The following is a 20414-nucleotide window of genomic DNA, read 5'->3' on the forward strand; positions in this document are numbered from 1 at the left end:
GTTGAAAAGAAACTCACGTGAACTCTCATTTGTGGTATTGCTTCGTTTATTTCATATTTCAATCGAAATTTAATCTTGTTTCGCATTGCTGTAACTTCGTGTACTTGTTAACGAGTGCGGCAGAGCTGTCAATTTTCTAGCTTACCAGTTTTGAAATTGTATATGCACTTGACAATAAAAATATGAAATAAGGTCTAGAATACGATTTTTATTTTCCTTTTGAAGTAGAAAACTTATCAAATCAAAAATTCATCACCACATGATTTATTTACAGAAGAAGAAGCTGAAGTTTATGAATCTACCAATTAGTTTTAAATTGTTTTCATATTTTGTAAAATTTGTTTGTTTAATAGCAGACATTTTCTGATCAAAATAAATTACAAATAAAAAGAAAAACTTCTATCTATTAAGCTGACAGTTGAAAACGTATTAGTTTAATAGGCTTTTCACACCAACCCCAAAACCCGGTTTTCGAGAAATTATTGGTTTTCGCCGAAAACCTACATCGAAAACTCAAGTTTTCCCATACAATTTTGTAAACGACAAGGTTTCGTAAACAACATGTTTTATATAAAACCTCTCGAAAACTAGTTGGAATTCAAAGTTGAACAAAACAAACAAACCTTTCGGAACATTCAGCGATCAAATAAATGTAAACAAAACAGGCTGCTGTCAAAACAAATATTTTATTTTGAAATTTTGTTCAAAACAATTATGCATATATTCAAACAATCAAAACAATTTGGCCGTGGTAAGTAATATTATTTATACAATTTATCTTTACAAAATAAGAATTATTGCTTTTTGTTTTTTTATTTACAGAATATGGAAGAAAAAAAATAAAAAAAAGAAACTGGGGGAGCCAGGATGAGGAGTACCTGCTCGAACTCTGGGCTGAAAAGGAGTCTGAGCTGCGGGGCAACCTCATCCCAGTCAGAGATGAGTATTTACTTCATATGTAGCAGATCTACTTCATTAATTTATTTGTATGTATCTGCTACGTAGCAACTTATTTCTGCTTCGTTTTAAAATTTTGTCTAACGCACAAAATTTCATTTAAGATGTGTTGAATTGATTCATTGTGCCTGTCATTCGCTGCATTTATGTGCATCAGCGGCAATAAAGAAAATTGAATTTCAAATTGAGACATACTTACAAGATGTTTATTTTTATTTTCTCACAGTTCTAAACGACAAACTGAATTTTGTGAATTTCAAGAAGCATTTAACCTTCAAATACATACAATTTTACGTCTAAGTAAGACTAGGTGGTGTATTTTGTGTTTTTTTCATTATCTGCTACATATTTTACAAATCTACTTCGTTTTTTTGGGCAAAATGTTTCACTTTTCTTGCTTAGCATTCTCATCCCTGATCCCAGTACGAAGAAGATGTAGAAACTCCGTCGGCCGAGTCTGCATCTAGTTCATCGCGGGCTACTCCGTCAAGGCTCCGGGCTGCAAAGAAAAGAAAAAAACTTTAACTCTAATTTTTTAAAATTGTTCCAAAAATAAAGTTTTTAAAATAAATGTTTGTTTAGTGTTTTTTTAGTATATTGAAAATGTTATATGTACATATGTATGTATGTACATACAAGAAGTATTTTGCGCGATGGGAGAAGACGGTGGAGTGTGAGCTATACAAAAGCACCACTTCACCATGCGTCGCGACGTTGCGTTCGTCGGTATGTTGCGTATTGTAGATATGTAATGTGTATAAACTTAAGTATGTGCAGTATGTGTACATTTGTTGTACAGGTATTTTGTGATCTTACCTAATTGCATTTTGATGGCATTTCGGATAATGGAAGGTGTATTTCTTGCATCATCTACCTGTGTTGATTGTTCCGGTTGCTCTCTATGCGAATTATTGTTTGCATTTTGCAAGCATTGGATGTTGATTTTATCAAGTCCCTTTCCGATTGTCCTAAATCTTGATTTAAGGTGTCCGAAACAGTTTTCAACAACTCTTCGACATTTCTAAAGTGCGTAGTTGAAGTTCTTTTCTTCTTCGGAAGCTGTGGTACTGAAAGAAAATGGTTTCATCAAAGAAAAGAACACGCCAAACTTCCTGACAAAATGTTGTCACAATAATGCATACTGTGGATATTCCTACCCCAAAGATAGCTGAAACTGTCCTGTATTCAGCGGATGATCCCAGTGTATATATTGCAATGGCTATTCTTTTTTGTAATGGTATACACTTCCTAAAGTTTGTATCTTGCATTTCCAGATCCTTTAGTTCATTGCAGAGTATATTGAAAGTTCTGCGGCTCATTCTGAAATGTTGTTTGAAACACTCATCATCGTTTTCTAACATTTCATGTTTCCAAAAAGTGCTGGTGCGTACCTGCATCAAATATTTAAATATATACATAGCTTCCTATTAATTGAATTGTTATAACAAGCTTACCTTTGTCCAAATCTTCATATTTTGTTCATTTTTCTTTTTATATATTAAAAATAATTTCAATTTTTCAGAATTCATTTAAAATTTAAACGTCAAATGAAAACGTGTAAATGTTCGGTGTGAACGATTTTCGTGTTTTCGAAAACTTTTTGCCGAAAACCGGGTTTTGGGTTTGGTGTGAAAAGCCTATAAGTGCAAAGAAGGGTAAATCTATCGAAAAATCCACATCTGCAAATTTGATGTTAAATAAAAAACAATTCAATTAATTTTGTCGCATTGTATTCAAAACAGGGAAATTTGTATTTTTACAGATCTAGATCAAAAATAAATTGATTTATTCTACCAATGGAAAAGAACAATAATTTTAATGATAAATGTTCAGACACACAATTATCACTAGATTCTATTGGTGTACCTTATTGACTGTCGAGAGATAGGAAATATTATGCAGGTATTTAAAAAAAATGCCTGGTTGATATAAATGATGAAAAGTCAATCCTAAAAGAGTTTGGACATCTTCAAGTCAATTTAACTATCATTTCAAGATTTTCAATACTTAAGACTTCAAGTGGATTGTAATTAATTTATTATATATTTTATGCAGCCACCAAGCCTCGAATTAATTTTAAAATATTTGTATTCCAAAATCGAAGTCTAAAAATAGTCAAAAACCACATTTATTGTTATTTAAAAACAAAGTAAAATAAAATACATTCTTTTCTCAAAAAACAAGAATTTTTTTTCCTATGAAAAGTTAAACAATCCTTTTATGAGTCCTAAAAAATAGTATTACTAGAAGTAGTAGTAAAATGGTTTTTATTTCCAACTTAATATCTAAAAGTTAACATTTTCAAATAAGATTTTAAGTTTCCTTTGAAGTTAAAAATGCAAAACTTACGACATTGACAAACGTTGTCGTCGGGTAGTTGAATTTATGTACATATTATTACAATTATTCGTTTTTAATCCAAAATTTGGTGATAATTTTAAGAACATTTTTAACTGGTTATATTCTATCACTAGTTAATTTCCGTATACAGTGATAAAAGTCCTTCAAAACTGGTGCTGTTTTCTCCATTAGGCACCTGGATTATTTCCGCTTCTGTTAACTTTCCCAAATATGGCCACCCTAAATTATTTTAAACCCGGACAGTGCTGGATGTTTTCTTCCTCCCTTAAGTTGCACACAGTACATAATGATGATTCGTTCTGGCCAAATCGGTTTTCATTAAGCTTGATTAAATCACATCTTACCTTAAAAATTCAGGTGATCTTGTGCAGTTCGAAACCACAGTTAATGTAAATCTGTCCTCTTAAATGATTCAGATGCCCTTCGTAGGTTTTCTTGTTCACCCTCTTATTTCAACAGCCCCAATAGATGATCGCCTTTTTGGATCCAATCATTTTGAGAAATAGATCGCTCATCCCAACGCAGGGATCCAAAACAATATCCAAGATTGTTCAATTCGTTTACCCAAAAATTTTTCCCTCAAGAGTATTTTTGTTAGCTGATGCGTTAATCTTGTTGCACTGTATTCGAATATTGTTTTTGATATATATCTGAGTCTGAGGTGAAGATCAAGGGTATAGTAATGTCCGTCCTCCGCCCCAGTTTCCATTGCCAAAGAGTAGTAGCAGGCAATTTGAAAACTCTTTTTAAAAAAAACGTTAAAGTTTATCCACTTCTTCGAACATTCCAAAGCCCCAGATATGAGCACGGTTGGTTTGAATAGCCCTTGTATAGACCTTGACATCATCCGCCAGTATAACCATATCGTCTACATAAAGAAGAAACCTTATGTTGAACGAGTCAATAAAGAGTCCTCCTCCTAAAGATTCATGCAAATCGTTTATATAAAGTGCGAAACGCAATGGTGATAGCAACCATCCCTGTTTGACTCCAAAAAGTGTCTCAAAATATTCGGAGAGCTCTTCTCCCGTCCAAGTTGGAGTATATGGCTTCTATCAAGTTTACAAATTTTGTCGAAACTCCTATTGTTTTATCGAATGCAGCTTTCAGATCGACAAAAAATGCATACACCTTCTTTTTTTGTGCCAACTTCAGATGAACGATTGATGCCAGATTATAAATGTTATCTACCGTCGAATATTTTTCCTAAAGCCCGCCTGAAATTCTGATAGTATATCATTTGCCTCCACCCATGAGTACAGCCACTCGATGAGAATTATCATCATAATCTTGGCCACACAATTCATAAAGGAGATTCCCCTGTAATTACTCGGCTGATTTGTATCCCCTTTTTAAAATATGGGAAAGATAATTGTTTTCACAAGGGCTTCTTCTACTTTGCAGTCGTTCAACATCCTATTAGATCCTGCTGCCAGTTGCTCGAGGAGTCATCTGTTGCATATGTATGTAAAAAATTCAAAGGTAATCCTGTCCTCTCCTGGTGCTTTGTTTAATTTAACTTTTTTAAGAATACTTATAATTTCAGCTACAGTTATAGGCATATCCAAATCCCGATCCTGAATTAAATTACGTGCATACAAAACCTGATTTGCCGTTTGATTTGGGTTAAGAAGTGAACTATAAGTTCTAAACTCAGGAATGGAAATTTGATGGTCTTGGTTACGTATTTCCTTTGCCAACTTCCACCACTCTTAACTGTCTTTTACACTATCTATTTTGAGGTCAAGCTGATTGTTGCAAGTGGACTTACTCTTTTTCTTCGTGGTTTTTTAATAGATTTCAGTATATAATTCAATGTTTTTTCTTAAAATTTAACTCTAATTAATACTAAAATAATAGCTTTATTTTTTGGTGGCTGTCCAAATTCTTTCGATCAGCTGAAGCTCGGTGCAATTTGGTTAAGTGAAAGAAAGCCAAATCATTTTGATGAATACACAGAATGTATTAACTGAGTTTCACCTTGTCTTAAACAATTAGTTGTTTTAGATTGCGACTACAATGTGGCCCTTTTTCACTGTTTAAAGTGATATAAAACCAATGTGGCCTTATTTCACCTGTTCAAAGTGTAATAAGACACGCTTCTAATAAAGAACTGCTATTTAAATAAACGTCAGTCTACTAAAATTAAAATTTAGAAACAGAGAAAATTCCGAGGAACATTTTATTCGAAGTTGCTACCAAAAAAACTGTGCAGTGTAGTGGTTCAACTTTAATATCGCAGTTGACCCCGTAGGACTGCTAATACTTAATGTTTGGAACAATTAAAAATAGTTTGCTTCTTGATCGAAAGACTGAGTTTTTATTTAGTTTAAATAATTATAAAATTATAAGTGAAAAAAGTGGATAAGTGTTCTAGAAGATACTACCTATGAATTAGTAAACATAGACTTAACCAATCTTCGACTAGTCTACCCTAGAAAAATGCAATGAATGAGTGTTTACAGAAGTTATCTCCTCCTGCGGTCAGATGACTTCTTTGTTCGTTTTGGTCCCTTCACGAAACACCAGTCAACTTGAATTGTTTGTCCCATTATATCGGATCCATTGAGAGCTTCTTTTGCGGCTAGAGCTTGTTTGTGGGTCTCGTACTCAACAAGTGCATAGCCCTTAGAGAAACCTGTACGTCTGTCCAAGTTCAAATGGATATTCTTAATATCACCATATTCACAGAACTTTTCCTGAATATCATCTTCTTGGGCTTCTTCGTGAATTGATGTAACAAATAGAATCCAACCTTCGACTGAACGTTGTGGTCCCGGCTCCAATTCGTCATCGTCTTCGTTACGAACTCTTTCATAGGATTGAATCGGTTCCCGGGAATTGCTTTCACTTCCGAAACCACGTCCCTTACGTTTCTTTGCCTTTTCCTTCAAACGAACGATTCCCTCTGGAAGAGAAAAGAAATTATAGTTCGAAATTAAGAAATCTGATGTTGTCGGGTTGTTTTTGGAAACTTACGATCGCCATCATCATCGACCTCGAATTCTTCAGCATTATCGATATCCAATACATCAGCCATATTTTTGAAGAAAAGTTATTTATTTGAAGTATTTCAGGTCAAGTAAATGTATTTTGTTTAGGAATATGTTTTGGGTTATTTAAGAATAACAAAAATGCAAAGAGAAAATAGCCGCGGCCGGACAACGTTGCTAGATTATTTGGGTTGACAGTTCACCTTCACAGTTATACTAAAAATGACATACAGAAGGTATGTTTGATTAAAATCATTGAGGGGTTGCCTGGAAAAAAGCGTTGGTGAATATTGAAAATAATGTTAATGCACGTTCACACTTTTTAATTTCTGTTAATTAGTTTTCTTTTCAACAAAATAATTTGTAAAGCACATTTTTGGGAAAAACTGTGAATAAAACAAATGAAAATATCTCAAAAGCTTGCAATTAAGAACGATTCGAGCTTTGTATGGCAGTTTTGGTAAGAAATGATGCCCGAAAATATGCCCAGTTACATGAAATGTTTTAAAAACCATGGACAATGAATGTTTACGTATATGGTGAATTTTCGATTAGAAATTATTTCGATTAACAAATTAAATTCTCTACAAAGTACTACTTTCTAAAGCTCTTACTCATTGCTTTCCTTTCAGAATAACAGTACACGTTGGCATAAATACAAGATGACAAAACTTTGTCGCTGTAAGGTCAGAATACGTTGCTTCTGCTTTCGAACACAACAAAAGGAAAAGGGGTTTGGTATCAGGAAAAAGGAATACATATTTTTTTAGGTTAGAAGGATGCAAGAAACGATCACCGTTTTAAAAATCTTCAACAACTGAAACAGAATGTATGTACTCATGTTTTTATGTATTTATTTCTTGATTTTTTTTTCTGTTATGAAGTTCTGAGATTTTCGGTCAAATTTAATTTTTCTTATATGAATTTGAATTATAGACATACTAGAGTTTTCCTGCTGTGCGTTCCCATGAACTCCATCCTTAAGGGCTTGAATCGATTGTGGAGTGATGGCAAAGCATTGATTTTCACGTAGACTAAAATATAAAAGTCTAAAGGTGTTTTTCACTTAGAATGAAAGATAAAAGTCCAAAGGTACTAAATCACAACATCTCATTGACCAATTGTAGATACAAATTTGTTTTCCTAATTTTTTAAGCGTGTTGTTGGAGATTATTTGTTCCATTTCTAGTAACGACGTATTTTTGAATTGTCAAATGTCACATGATGACAGCTTAAAAAGTGACAAATCAGTGAGCTATACAAAACAGTGATTATAATCTTAATGCTTTAAGTGCAATACTTAAAAAGACAAAATTTTTTGAAAAAAACTGTTCTCTGTAGTTAGTCTTCAAAAAGAAAATTGAACAAATTCAATCTGCTATCACTGTCATGTACAAAACTCTACAACGCAACGCTTCGCAGCAACACTTACACGCTACTTAACTAGCACTTTCATGATACCCTGCTACCTTCTCAAATGTCACTTCGATTTGTTTTGGTCGCATCATTCTTTTATTTTCACTTTAACTTCACTACGAATATGAACAAAATAGCAAAATAATCGCATTCCGCCGTTTTTTCCCTTGTTTATCTTTTAATTGATGAAATTAGAACAACTTGCAATTATCGTTGGCTGTAGTAAGAAATTGAAAATCACACTTCTTATCAAAACGAATGAAAACTAAAAAACACAAAACACAAATTATTTTTATCGGAGGGACACGTAGCCTTAGTTACATTAAGTCAAATCTCCAATAAAATTGTATATTTTGTGATTTATCATTTTACTATAATAATAAAAATCAATTAACGTTTACACAATAAATTTTTGGAAATAAAAATAATAAAATAATCTAAATTGCAACATGACGACATCGGAGTCGGAGCCTCATAGAATACTCGATCGGCCAACTGTAGCTACAGATTTTCTAGAGAAAATTCATTGTCTGAAGCATCTTCTGACTAGGGACCTGATTGCTTGTGATGCTAAATGGACTATCTTTGTTTCGGCGGCATTGAGTTATCGTTTTGAGTCACAGCTCAAACCATTCCCACCAAGATTTGAAAATGAACAAGGAGGCTGTAATATAGAAACTTTGGTATGTATTCTAATCATTAATTAATAGTATGTACTTGGATACTGTTTGTTCTAATTCAATCGTGGGCGATTGTTATTGGTTGATATTAATAATTTAAATGAATGTCTCTTTTGTATACCTATTCTCAACTATGTACATAGGTGGTTATTATCAACGAAACTCCAAAGCTTAAGATTTTACTCAAAAACATAGTTGACGAAAACTATGATGAGCTGGACACCGAAGTTGTGGACTTAATTTATTGGGTACTTGTTACTTTAAGGGATCCATATGTAAGGAGCGTTGACAGTGAAGAGGTAAGTGAGTGTTTGTGTGTCAATATTTAAAATATAATTCTTATTTAAACAAACCAACATATGTACGTAAAGACGCTTTTGACGCTTCATTCAAACATTTTTATTTTCTGTGTCGTTGAATTATTCTCGTTCATTGTCTTACCAATCAGATTGCTACATCTGTTAATAACGCAGGTGTTTTGAAGATCTTCAATAAAACAAGGGTTTTATTCTGTTGATCGAATATACGATGTAATTTCCAACAAAATGACGGGCCATTTAAATTTGAGTCGTGTTTCGAAAATAAGTACTTACAAATGTCATGGCAAAAGCTTATCCTTATTTACAGCCTTGTTTCTTTAAACTAAACAAAAAGTGGGGCGTCCTAAATATAAACAATTTTGTTTAAAATAAATTATATTTGGGTTTTTTTGAAGGCATACAAATCTAAAAATGTGTTTTAAAATTAAAAACAACAAATTTTATTGAACAGCAAAATTTTAGTAAAGGGTCAGAGCATAAATATTATTTTTCAAGGCGATTTCATATATTCCCTCAAAAAATAGGTCAGCGGTGTTAAATTGCACGATCATGGAAACCACTCCTCAGGAACCCGACGTGAAATAATGCATCCACCAGTTTCCTTAAATAAATTGATTGTTTCGATGCGTTGTTTTTTTGTATTTGGTAATAAATTTCGTTTTTGATTTGATTAAGGTTGCAAAGATTACAATTATGATTTATATCAACCCTCTGAGGTCTGTAATTCAGCTCTAGCATTTCAGTTCAGATTTTAAATATTAAACTCATCTCGCTAACTGTGAATTCTTTTCGAAAATAATTAGCTTCCGCCAAACAATGATTGAGTTTGCTGTATATCGTTGTTGACATGGACTCTTCAGAGAATTTTGAAATATTTTTTCGTCAATTGCTGAGATGCAGTCATAGAATTCATCTTCCCATGAAAAAAAGTTATTCAAGGCTAAATTCAATGCTGTATTATATTTAGCAGCCAATTCTTGCCAATCTTTGAACGGCGCGTAACAATGCTGAAGTGCAATCATGAGTACTTTCCTTTGAAGATTATTATCACATCTTTTTTAAACTTAGACAATATAGTCCGCATTTGCCTTAAGGTTTTTTAAGAAAATTAGATATATTGCATAGTTAGGTGTAATTAAAGGGAACTTTGAAGAAATATCTCTGGATAACTTCAAAGTCTTCACATACTTCGTAACCAAACACTTCATTAGCATAACAGAGTGAACTTTTAATTGTTGCATCAAATACTTTGAATTTTACCATCAGTTCGATACATTTGCTATTAGAAAAACTTGACCAAATGAAAAGTGAGAAGACCAAAGGACTCAAAATGCAACCTTGCGGGACACCCAGTTCTGTCTTAAATTGCTGCAAAGAGGGTCTACCATTAGAAACTACCCCTGTTGTATTTGAAAGAAGTTTTTCATATATTCTTAAAAATGTTGTTGTTGATAATCCAATACCTGCGAGTTTGAAAAGTAATAGTTTTCTGTTAATAGTATCAAAGGCAGCTTTAAAATCCACAAAAAAGCATAGAGATTAGTTTTCTTATCCAAAAAACATTTAGCGTCATTAGTTAAAGTACAAATTTGATCAACTATAGAGAGGTTAGCTCGAAACCTAGCCTGAAAAGAATTTATTTTGTTGTTTGTTACAACCCAAGGTACAAGTCTTCGTTGTTGAACACTCGGTTAAGTAAGAATAATATATGTTCTAAATATTAAGAGCTGGCATTTTTCAAACATTCGGCTGGGATGCCATCTAAACCCGAAGCCTTATTGTTTTTCATTTTTTCTAAGGCAAAAAGTAGTTCTGGTATTGGAAACCGAGGTCTAGTTTTTCGATTTAAAAAAAAACATATGTAAGATTGGTTAGGATTTAAGACAAATTATATGGCAAAAGGACCAACTCTAAAAAAGGTATTGCCAAACAGAAAAAAACATATTTTCAGCTTACTTAAACTCTTAAAAAATAAAATAATTTCAACTACGCTTTATAAACCTTCGCTTGGCTTCTAAATGATCAGCAGTTGCTGGTTTGTCAGCATAGAAAACATTATTTGATTTACTTTTACTGAAAGTAGTTCCAAACTGTCTAATCACACGAAAAAAGAATCACAACTCCATTTCTTGAGATGATTCTGACACCAAACGTTTAATGGCATATTCCATTTCCCCCTCCAAATGTTAAGCATGCAATTCCTTAGATTAAAAAATCGCGAATTGTTTATCAGCCTTAAATTTTGGCATCAATATGTAAACCGCAACAAATAGTATTTGTTTAGGGATATCATGGAAAAGCGATTTTATTTTTGTTATGCAAAATTTTACAGAAATAAGGCTCATCGACCACTTGACATATTCTTTAAGTTTGGAAAAAAGTTCGCTTATTTTGAAAAAAAAATTTTACCAAATTATAATAATTCGTGTGGTAAAAGACTTGTATGTCGATTTTCCAAAATAGGCTAAACAACTCAAATAAACTTCATTAGTATGGCTTTTACTTTAACGGTTTGTCCATCAGAAGTCTTATCTTATAGTCAAGGGATTCTGATTGGCTAAATCTAACTACAAAAGTAGTTGAAATTTCCCCTCCGACGACGTAGTGTAAAAAATTCGGCTACAAAGTTAGTGGCGAATAATTTTGACGTTTCACAATCAGCTGCTCGGTAAAGTAACACGAATTCAAAATGAAATAAATATTTCAATATTTAAATACAAATATAAATCATTCAAATTGTGTCTTAAATTTGATTTTATTAAATTTATAAACACAAAAGATAAGTTAAATTTATCAAATCAAAAATGTTTCTTATTTTATATATTTGCATTTGTCAATAATATGACAGTTCCAGATTGACTAGCTTTGTAGTGCAGTTTTGCATTCACAAAGCTAGTTGAATTTTGACTACGTAGCCACTAGCTTTGTGAATGCGACCAATTCTAATCTAATTTTTCAATATAGCAAGAAAGTTTACAAAGCACAAAATTTAATAATTTTGAATTTGAAGACAAAAATTTAGTAAATCAATTTCACGATCAAATTTTAAGCAAAGAGTAACTCAAAAGATATTCAACAATACAATTTTACTTAATCACCCTCAACGGATGATTAAATAATTTAAAACGACGCACAGTGGTTCGGTTAATCTAAACGGTTTAACGGATTTTAATGAAATTTGGCAAACATGTTTAGATTAGTCTTATGCAAGCTTGGTCAAAATTTGGTCAAGAAAAATTTATTAAAAAAAATTAAATACAATTTTTTTTTAGTAAAATCTTTTAGGGCATGTCTTAAATCTTAATTTCGACACTTCTGCTTGTATAATTAATGCAGGAGCCTTATCCGGATCAAATTGTGAACAGGAAAAGCAATCTGATGTTACTGCATAGTTTATATCTTCTTGAGGAAATATTTCGTACCTCTTATACCCTTTACCTCGATCACAGCATTCGTCAAAACTCTTATATGGTCTTCCCATATTAGTTGACGTTTCGGGCAAGACACTTTGGGTTAGTTCTACTTCGAAAACTCCTTCGAGCCAATGAGTGTATTTTTTTTTTCAAAATGCCTTTTTTTTCTTTGAACTCCGTTCCATAGACTTAATAAAGGAGGCATAAAAAGTTTCTTTAATTCTGACAGCACAGTTTCTATTTACTCAGAAATTCAGTTGGGGTATTCCTTACAAAATATGGTACATAATTTGGAAAATCATGACCATTAGTAATAAGTTCACTACACAACACCGAATAGGGTTTCAAATTAATCCATTTTAATGTATTGAATTCATCATATACAGCTGTGGACAAATAATTAGAAACACAAATTATATATACTCTGAGAACTGTTTCTTCATTCAATTATTTATTAAATTATTTTTTTTTTTGTAAATAATATTTTAGCTTTTTCTTAATAACAACAAAATTTACAACAAAAAATTTTAAAAACATAATATTTTTTTTTATATAAAGATTTTATCACATTAAGGAGACCTTTTGTGGTGGACATCTAATCTGAAACAAAATGAAAAATATTATCTTATCTTAATATTTCATTATTTTAAGATATCATTACCAAAAAATTCTTTTAATATTTGGTTGCAAAGCCTCTTTGTTTAGAACCTCTCGGCATCTTCGCTCCATGGATTCAATAAGTCTCCTACTGCGCTCCACGGTTATAGCCTTCCAAGCGGCTTCAATGTTCGAATAAAGAACATCAAAGTTACAATTTTTTTTTTAGTCCAACAGCTTTTTTGACATCAGCCCAAAGATGCTTAATTGGGTTAAGGTCTGCACTTGCTGATGCCCATTCAAGTACAGTGATAGAACTGTCCCTAAAAAATTGTTTTGTGATTCCAGCGGTGTGCTTGAGGTCATTGTCTTGCTGAAACTTCCAAACGACTAGCATATTTTCATCGACCCAATTCACTAGTCGTTCATTTAAAATGTCGACGTACTTTTAACGGGCACCATCTGGTCCCATTCGATTTATCTTCGTTTCGTCACTCCACACAATGTTTTTCCATTCATTTGCTGTCCAATTGATGTGTGATCTTGCGAACTGAATCCTAAGTTTACGTTGCCTTATGGTGACTAGTGGCTTCTTCCGTGAAGCGCGACCATGCAACCCAGCCTCAACCAATTGTCTTCTAATGGTGCCAGCAGAGATCGGAGCTTCAGCTTCATTGGAAATCTGATGTTGAATTTTACTAATTTTTCGATCAACCCGGTGGGATGTCTTACGAGCTCTTTTTTTCCGCGGTACATTTTCAGTTGTGTCAAATGCTTGAAAATGCTTAATTGCACTGAAAACTTTGTTTACAGAGCAGTTTAGATGAGATGCAATCGCTCTATAGGAATATTTTAGCTTCCACAGCTCAACAATAGCTTTTCTGGAAGCGAGATCGCAGTTTTTAAACTTACTCATTATGAAAGCCTTTCAAATTAAAAAAAATACTTAAAATATAACTGCAGCAATAACTTTAAATAGACCGTTTCTAATTAGTTGACCAGCAACGACGAGTGCTTTTTTTGGTTTAACCTAATTTTTTTGCGTAATATGCAGTCAGAAGAGTGCAAATGATGTTATCTCTACAAATTAGCAGATAACATTTCTAATACACCGCTAAGGATACAGCTATTTTGATAGAACACAGTATTGCGAAGAAGTCAAGGCACGGAAGAACAATGTTTCTAATTAGTTGTCCACAGCTGTATGTTTGTTATTATATTTCACTTCACTTTCACTTCTTGGTTGATCAAAGAGTAAACGTTTTTCTTAAATACCTTGCACAAATGCTCAATAAGTCAATACTGACATTTTTATAGATTTAAGTAAGAGATTTTATTCTAATAAGCCAGATAATACAAAATTACGAAATACATAAGAAAAACAAAGCAATACAACTTTAAAAATAACACCTTTTTTATTTCTACCTGCCATACTTTTAGCGAAAAATAAAAAAAAAAATAAAGGACTATCCCTTATCCTTTTCTTTATTTTGTATAACACTTTATTATATAATTTAAAATATCATGAAACTATATTTGTGTTGAGTTGTTTTCAAGAAAATTGAGTTAAAAGTTGAAAAATTTTTCCAGGCTGAAATAAATGGTTTCGCAAAAATAGAAATTCTCAGACCTGGGTCAATGAATTAATTTTGTTGTCTTTTTTAAAATAAAGTTTGACATTTTTTCTTTAAATAATGGATTTAACCAGTTCATTCTGAAATCTAACCTTTTGGTAAACACCACCGTCAAAACGGGGTTTTTTGAAATCCGATTCAGTGAAACATCTGCAGCTGATTTTGTCTGTACTTCTGTGCAGCTGATCTTTTCTGTGCTTTAACATGAATGTATGGAGCATATTCTGGCATACTTACATTCTTGGTATCTTTTGGCGCTTTTTTTAAATCAAAAAGTTTAAAAAACACGCTTTTTTTCTAGTACTAAAGTTTCAGACTACTTATAGAAGGTATCTTTCATAAATAATCAAATTTTTATTATTTTTAGATAATCGAAAATAGAAATAGAAATAAAAGGCACTTCGAAAAAAAAACATCTCAAGATTTGTGGAAAATACGGTTCGCGATTTGAGTAAAATTATTTTTCAACTTCGAGGGCTTGTAAATCAGAACATACAATACATATGTTAAAAAATACTTTTAAATCATACGCACGGATTATCTAAGAGTACTTAAACATACAATTTAAAAGGATAAATATGACTTTTTAAAAAGAATTTTTTCCGCTCTTGCCTCACTGTGCGAAGTCGTAAACTTCAATATATTAATTGGTGGCATAAGTTTTGGCGAACTCAAATTTGTACTTTAATTTGTTAAATTTATAAATGCTTTAAATTAAAATAAAACATTGCTTTTCTTTTTTCAGTATGAAAGTATTATGTCGAAAATTCCTCAAAAAAACGACGCAATTTGTCCTAGTCACATATTTGCCCTTTGTCCAACAACCAATTCAAAATCCGAAGAAGTCTTCCAGAAAGAAAAAGAAAATTATTCAAGTAAATTTGCTTTTCACGGTAGTAAATTAGATAGTTTCTATTCGATAATTACTCACGGATTACATCAACACATGTGCAAGGTATGGTTTAGGTTTTACTTCATTTCAAATATTTATTAACAATATATTTTAATAGAACGGTTTATTTGGCGATGGCGTTTACTTATCATCAGAATTATCTGTAAGCATGGGCTATAGTCCATACGGTGCTGGTTGGGGTGCTTCAAGTTGTGGTGCTATGATATCATGTGTTGCTCTTTGTGAGTATGTTGAGAATCCAAATCATGTAAAATTTAAAAAAGATGGTAAGTTTTTGATTTAAAAACTACTTTTTCGTATTTTAATTTTAATTTGTTTATTTTCTAGAAAAACACAAAACTGATATTCCCAATACTTACATTGTGATAACAAACAACGATGTTGTAAGAGTGAGATATCTCCTGTTTTATGGTCGAGAGTTTCCTGATGAAAATAGTGCACGTAGTGTTGTTGTTGATTGGGTTAGTCGAAATCGTTATACCCTCTCACTTGTGTGCTACACCTTGTTCCTGGCATCAATTGGTCTTGCAAACAGTGGAAATGGATTATATTTAAAACATGTGATAGCTAAAAACACAAAATACGCTCTGGGAGTTCTTAAAAAATTATTATTAGGCTACACTTAGCATTAAAAATTAATGCATCGTTTTCCACGGTGCGAAGGTGTGTGTTTAGTCAGTTTATCTTTTCATACTGAAGATTTCTTAGTCAAATTTAATACACATAATAAAAACATGCAAAAACATAATAAATATTTTATTTTATAAATAAAAGAAATTTAAGAAAAATTCTAAGCGTTGTTATAGTTAATGTTGTGTAGTTTTTAGAAAATATAGGCTTTTGGCTTATGGTACAACCTTGAAAATATACTAAAAAGCCCAACAAACTTCTCATGGACAAGAAAACGATTGGAGTCGAATCGAAAAAAAGAGTACAAACTAATCGAAACAATTATTTCTAAAGTAAAGAAAGTTTTAAACTTTTATTGCAATTTCAAGAAAAGATTTTTATAAATTATTTGTTTATTATAAACATATTTTTATTTTGAATTTGAACTTTTTCGTGCAGCAAATAGGTGTGCAGGAACATCGCCGAATCGATTTGTTTGTACAGGTGGATCAATTGGATCCAAAATGATCTTATTCGGTGGCTTTAATGCTGTATTAATAATAAAAGGATTCCTTTTCGATGTGTTGGATCCTGCCGATGAAGTTTTTGAAGTATCTGAAACAGGTGGCGCTGATGGTTCTGGCTTATTGTCTTCAGAAGACTTTCCACTTGATGTGCTAGGAATATCTTCCAAAGAAGGATGTCCCGAATCATGTTGTTCCTCAGGAATCGTATTGCTCTCGATGTTTTGAATGTTATTACTTTGAATGATCGTTTTATTTGGATTTGTTCCATTGGGAAATGATATATGACTTAGTGGGGTGGATGCAGAGTTATAACACTGACGCTCGCATAAATACTGACTGTAAACACCATTAAGTAGTTCTTCTGTACGCCGGGAGAGTGGAATTATAATGCTCTGATTATTTCCGCCCTGACTTGGTTCGTAAACATGTCGCGGATAGTCGGCACCATCATCCGATGCTGACATTACACCAACATGATTAGTTCTCACATGATAGGGGAAGCTTATGTTAGCCCTCGATGGCCAGGTAAGCCAGAGAAAAGAAGCATGCCCCGAAATACTGAGAATAGTGAAAACCCCACACATGACACTCTCACGGACCCACGGATCGAAGAACACAATACCAATAAAAGTCAAAATCGGTCCACCAAGTATCCACATCGATCCGAGAACTGCAAAGGGATAGTAGAATACTGATTTCTCTGGAAACTTCCTTGTTGTGTTGATAATCGAAACGAGAAACGCACCCCATGATCCACATCGTAATAGAGCAATTCCTAGACCTCCAGGTGATTCATACAAATTCAATACTTCTCCCGGATCAAATACCTCCTCTCTATATATGAACAGGGACATGTAGAACACAATGTAGAGATTAATAAAAAGCGTCATTTTAATGGTGGAACATGTTGAGATTCGAGCTCGAGTGATGGTATATCCCTTGGCCATGAGCAACAACAGAACAAGGAATACAATTTCTGCAGCAGCTAAGAGAACTGTTCCCAGACCGGTGTAAGGGCCAACACCATGTACTGCATATCTTGACCAGGCAACACCAAGAAATAGCACTCCGAAGAATTGAAAACTTGCACTCATTGCAAAGAGACGATAAGTACAGTGAAACAGGTGGCGATTTTTCAGCTCAATAGCACAGATCAGGATAGCCAGCAGGAGGAATACATAAACAAGAGCTTCTGCCAGCAGGATTGGAGGTATGTCTGTGGAAATTTATTAAAAAAATATACAAATGTAAAATTTCTTATTTCGATAGGTGTTTCATTTTCCATTCTTATATATACGTTCGAAAATCGAAAAACTTACACATTTCATCTGCCGAGAAATGTTCATGCCAAAAGTCTCCAGGTGGACCGTTTGTCATACGAAATTTGTATTTAACATCAATTCCGTTCTTGCTGCCACAATTGGAAATAGCAATGTACCACCAACGTTCACGTGAAGTCAAAAAACCCCCAGAACTATGACACGTAACAATAAAAGTATTTCGAGCTGATCCAAATCCACGTTTTATTCGAATCTAAAACCACACAAAAAAAGAATGCACTATGAGAAGAAATTTCTTCTAAAAGAGAAAATGACACTTACATTAGTTCCATTTATTTGAAATTCCTCACCGAAAAGCTCTTCAACATCTTCCAAATTAGTTAATGTATCATTTTCAATATTATTTTCAAATCCATTCACATCCGAGCCAAATGGTATATAATTTACCCTTTGGGTTTGGTTGAAAACTTCTGTATCATTAAAAATCGAATAACTAGTGTTGAATATTTCAAAATCTCCCAAAGTGAAGGGTTCTGTTGATGTTTCCAAAAATTGATCAAAGTAAGATGCATTTATTTCACCAGAAAGAGGCTTTTCTATTGGAATTTCAATGTTGGGTCTACAAAATATTGAATATATTTATTAATAAGCGGAATTGCTAAAAAAAAGGATTGTGATTACTTTAATGTGGTGTCCTTATCGGAACTGGATGTCCTTAAGGCGCATCCTGACAGAATGTTGTAGGGACTTTTTGCAGAAAGTGTCACGATCTGGTTGTCTTGGGGATGAAGAACACTCACTCTTTCAGCACAGGTCTGTAATAAATGTAAGATTTTACAAAATACTAATTTTCACATGATTTCAGGAACATTTAAATATTTAATCAAATGTAATAAAAGTTCAATGTCAAGAGTTAAAACCTAGACAGATTCTGGTAAGGAATATTGTTTTTAGGCCGAAAAGAATAACAATGGTAAGGTTTTCCCTTAGTAATTCCATTTTTTGTGAATAGTATTCATACAAATGTTAGAATCACAAATGATTTTTGTTCCTTTAACATAATATTATGTAATTTTGATTCAGCTGTGATTTTTCGTGGTAGCTTCCCATCCCATAGTCTAGGTTTCAGAAGCCTCATTTCAATGGGTCCTTTAGTTTTGAATATGTATGTAAATATACCAACCTTTCCAGTTTTGTAAATAGCCGGCCACTGGCTTTCATCATCATAATACAACAACAATTGTGGTTCTCCATAACGCCTCTCAAATTCAATATGATATTCATACCTTCCTCTTCCAGACAGGAAACAAAAACGTGCAAGGAAAACCCAATCCTAATGCAATAAAATAATAAAAATTGATTAATTAATTAGACATTTATGTATTTTAGATATTAGCTTAGTATTCTTGCCTCAAGTGTTTTAATGTGTCCTTCAACGTATCTTGCCGAAATAGTTGTCGAAAAAAACAGTATTAATAATAATGAAACAATCAAACTATAACTCCTTAAAAAACACATTTTTCTTAATCTTTCGGTCATTTTAATTTTAACTTGAAGAAAAAGAAAGAAATATTAATAAAATACGGATAAATGTAATATTAACATTTTGATAGTCTGTTGCACTATAAGGTTGTTTGTTGCGAATTTTATATTTGTCAATTGTTTTGGGGTATAAAACCTACGTTGCTAGGATAATTTCCGTCATAACAAAGCTCGCTAAGGGTAATCGAACTATGATAGATACTTTATACGACCTGATATGAAGTGGATGTCACTTCAGTTATTTTGAATTTAGGTCTTTTGCATGTGTACACTGCTATCGTTAAAATATAATTGCTTTTCCTGAAATAGAAAGAATTTTGAGTGGGAAGGACATTTTTATCATAAGAGAAATACTATAGAGCTTACAGCATTAAGATTCTAGTTTTGTTTGAAGAATAATATGTATATTCAATCTTATTAATACATTTCATATGCATACATATTTCAACAGAAATATCTTAAAAAATATAAATTAGGAAGCGCAACAGTCCGTTGAGTACAAGGACTCTAAACCATTTCTGTGTGTGAGTAATGTTGTCAGGGATGGAGGGGACCTATAGTTTTAAGCCGAATCCAAACGGGGCTAATTTGAGAAAGCACTTTTTATGACAAGAATTACTTTTAGGGGATTTATCAATTCCTCACAAGAGGCAGTACCTTTGCCCTTAGTTAGCACAGATAAGGTTAAAACTAAGCCCTCTGGCATTACAGTCCTACGAACAAACCATCACGCCACGGGTACTAAAGATTATAAATCATCTTTAGCCAACTTTAAATGAATTTTTCTTTTTATGGAACCTTGTTGGCATTTCATATAATATGTTGTCCTCAAATTAATCAAAAAATCTAAACTGAAGATTGCTTTGTCTTGAAAGAATGCTTTTTGTTAAAAAAAATGATAAAACACATTGAGTTGACTTAAGATTGATATTGTTGATATAAGGTTTTTGATATCATCTATTTCTAGAAAGATAAATTAACTTAAGTCGTGGTGCTTTAAAGTAAATATTATAATTGGGAAAAAAATTATTCTAATTTAAATGTCCATGCTTTAAAAGTAACTGAAAAATTGCAATTATTAATTACTTGTATTTATTTATTTATTTATAATTTGTTAAATACTAACGTTAACAATTCTTAATATTTACTTAAAATCTAAACACTTAAACTAG

General features: G+C 32.5%; 3 protein-coding genes and 1 long non-coding RNA gene across 6 annotated transcripts; 1 reads left to right on the forward strand and 3 right to left on the reverse strand.

The window, feature by feature from the left end:
• Positions 1 to 1369: 1369 nt before the first annotated feature.
• LOC129951799 (uncharacterized) lies at positions 1370 to 2422 on the reverse strand. Of its 3 annotated transcripts, none has more exons than XR_008782233.1 (3): positions 2115 to 2422; positions 1774 to 2024; positions 1370 to 1456 (listed from the first exon to the last, which is right to left on the reverse strand). It is a non-coding gene; the product is annotated as an uncharacterized LOC129951799 (long non-coding RNA). The 3 variants fall into 3 exon arrangements; XR_008782234.1 differs by having other exon boundaries at positions 2100 to 2422; XR_008782232.1 differs by having other exon boundaries at positions 2088 to 2422.
• Positions 2423 to 5610: 3188 nt separating this feature from the next.
• Positions 5611 to 6537, reverse strand: LOC129950131 (RNA-binding protein 8A). The gene is made up of 2 exons (XM_056061963.1): positions 6298 to 6537; positions 5611 to 6226 (listed from the first exon to the last, which is right to left on the reverse strand). Exons 1-2 carry the CDS (start codon positions 6356 to 6358, stop codon positions 5787 to 5789), a joined length of 501 nt encoding a protein of 166 aa, XP_055917938.1. The 5' UTR covers positions 6359 to 6537; the 3' UTR covers positions 5611 to 5786.
• A 1286-nt stretch (positions 6538 to 7823) lies between these two features.
• LOC129950876 (protein mono-ADP-ribosyltransferase PARP16) lies at positions 7824 to 16078 on the forward strand. Its single transcript, XM_056062804.1, has 5 exons — positions 7824 to 8410; positions 8551 to 8706; positions 15117 to 15326; positions 15382 to 15550; positions 15612 to 16078. Exons 1-5 carry the CDS (start codon positions 8177 to 8179, stop codon positions 15908 to 15910), a joined length of 1068 nt encoding a protein of 355 aa, XP_055918779.1. The 5' UTR covers positions 7824 to 8176; the 3' UTR covers positions 15911 to 16078.
• Positions 16079 to 16235: 157 nt separating this feature from the next.
• LOC129950875 (transmembrane protein 145-like) lies at positions 16236 to 19365 on the reverse strand. The gene is made up of 6 exons (XM_056062803.1): positions 19111 to 19365; positions 18884 to 19033; positions 18382 to 18515; positions 18022 to 18319; positions 17740 to 17953; positions 16236 to 17636 (listed from the first exon to the last, which is right to left on the reverse strand). Exons 1-6 carry the CDS (start codon positions 19237 to 19239, stop codon positions 16324 to 16326), a joined length of 2238 nt encoding a protein of 745 aa, XP_055918778.1. The 5' UTR covers positions 19240 to 19365; the 3' UTR covers positions 16236 to 16323.
• Between the last annotated feature and the right edge of the window lie 1049 nt (positions 19366 to 20414).

This window comes from Eupeodes corollae, chromosome 3 (genome assembly GCF_945859685.1).
Source record: "Eupeodes corollae chromosome 3, idEupCoro1.1, whole genome shotgun sequence".
In the NCBI taxonomy this organism is placed as follows: Eukaryota; Metazoa; Arthropoda; class Insecta; order Diptera; family Syrphidae; genus Eupeodes; species Eupeodes corollae.

Coding starts and splice junctions, on each gene's coding strand:
- LOC129950876 (XM_056062804.1), top strand. CDS start 8,177: ATGACGACATCGGAGTCGGAGCCTCATAGAATACTCGATCGGCCAACT. Junction 8,707..15,116: donor GGAGCGTTGACAGTGAAGAG/GTAAGTGAGTGT, acceptor TTCTTTTTTCAG/TATGAAAGTATTATGTCGAA. Junction 15,551..15,611: donor TGTAAAATTTAAAAAAGATG/GTAAGTTTTTGA, acceptor TTTATTTTCTAG/AAAAACACAAAACTGATATT.
- LOC129950875 (XM_056062803.1), bottom strand. CDS start 19,239: ATGACCGAAAGATTAAGAAAAATGTGTTTTTTAAGGAGTTATAGTTTG. Junction 19,034..19,110: donor GACACATTAAAACACTTGAG/GCAAGAATACTA, acceptor TTATTGCATTAG/GATTGGGTTTTCCTTGCACG. Junction 17,954..18,021: donor TTCAAATAAATGGAACTAAT/GTAAGTGTCATT, acceptor GTGTGGTTTTAG/ATTCGAATAAAACGTGGATT.
- LOC129950131 (XM_056061963.1), bottom strand. CDS start 6,358: ATGGCTGATGTATTGGATATCGATAATGCTGAAGAATTCGAGGTCGAT. Junction 6,227..6,297: donor GGTCGATGATGATGGCGATC/GTAAGTTTCCAA, acceptor TTTCTCTTCCAG/AGGGAATCGTTCGTTTGAAG.